Source organism: Myotis davidii, unplaced genomic scaffold (assembly GCF_000327345.1).
Source record: "Myotis davidii unplaced genomic scaffold, ASM32734v1 scaffold496, whole genome shotgun sequence".
Lineage (NCBI taxonomy): Eukaryota > Metazoa > Chordata > Mammalia > Chiroptera > Vespertilionidae > Myotis > Myotis davidii.
This window is the reverse complement of record NW_006289398.1, coordinates 4,544,211-4,544,472: the sequence shown is the minus strand read 5'-3', so window position 1 is coordinate 4,544,472 and position 262 is coordinate 4,544,211. Positions and strand designations below refer to the sequence as shown.

The following is a 262-nucleotide window of genomic DNA, read 5'->3' as shown; positions in this document are numbered from 1 at the left end:
GGGCCGGGGCGCCTTGGGGGCGCAGTCCTCGGCCTTGACGGCGCTGGAGCAAGTCCTCCGCAGCAGCTTGTGCGTCTTGGAGATCCCGTCCTGCTCGGCCTTCAGCTTGGACTTGCTCTTCCCGCAGCCAGGGGGCGGGTAGCTGGGCGACCTTCAGAATGGAACCGCAGTGAGTGCAGGGCCCGGGGGAGACCTGGCCACGGAGGGCCCTGGCCAGGCCCCGTCAGCCCAGCTGGTGACACACCCACCTTGCACCACACAG

The 262-nt window shown here is 69.5% G+C and overlaps 1 protein-coding gene across 1 annotated transcript in view; it reads right to left on the bottom strand.

The window, feature by feature from the left end:
- The window catches only part of PARP8 (poly(ADP-ribose) polymerase family member 8), a 203,191-nt gene that overhangs the window by 29,730 nt on the left and 173,199 nt on the right, over positions 1 to 262 (bottom strand). Inside the window, exon 13 of the mRNA XM_006761802.2 lies at positions 5 to 151. Within this exon, the coding sequence (XP_006761865.2) occupies positions 5 to 151 (147 nt within the window). The remainder of the gene's footprint in view (positions 1 to 4; positions 152 to 262) is intronic.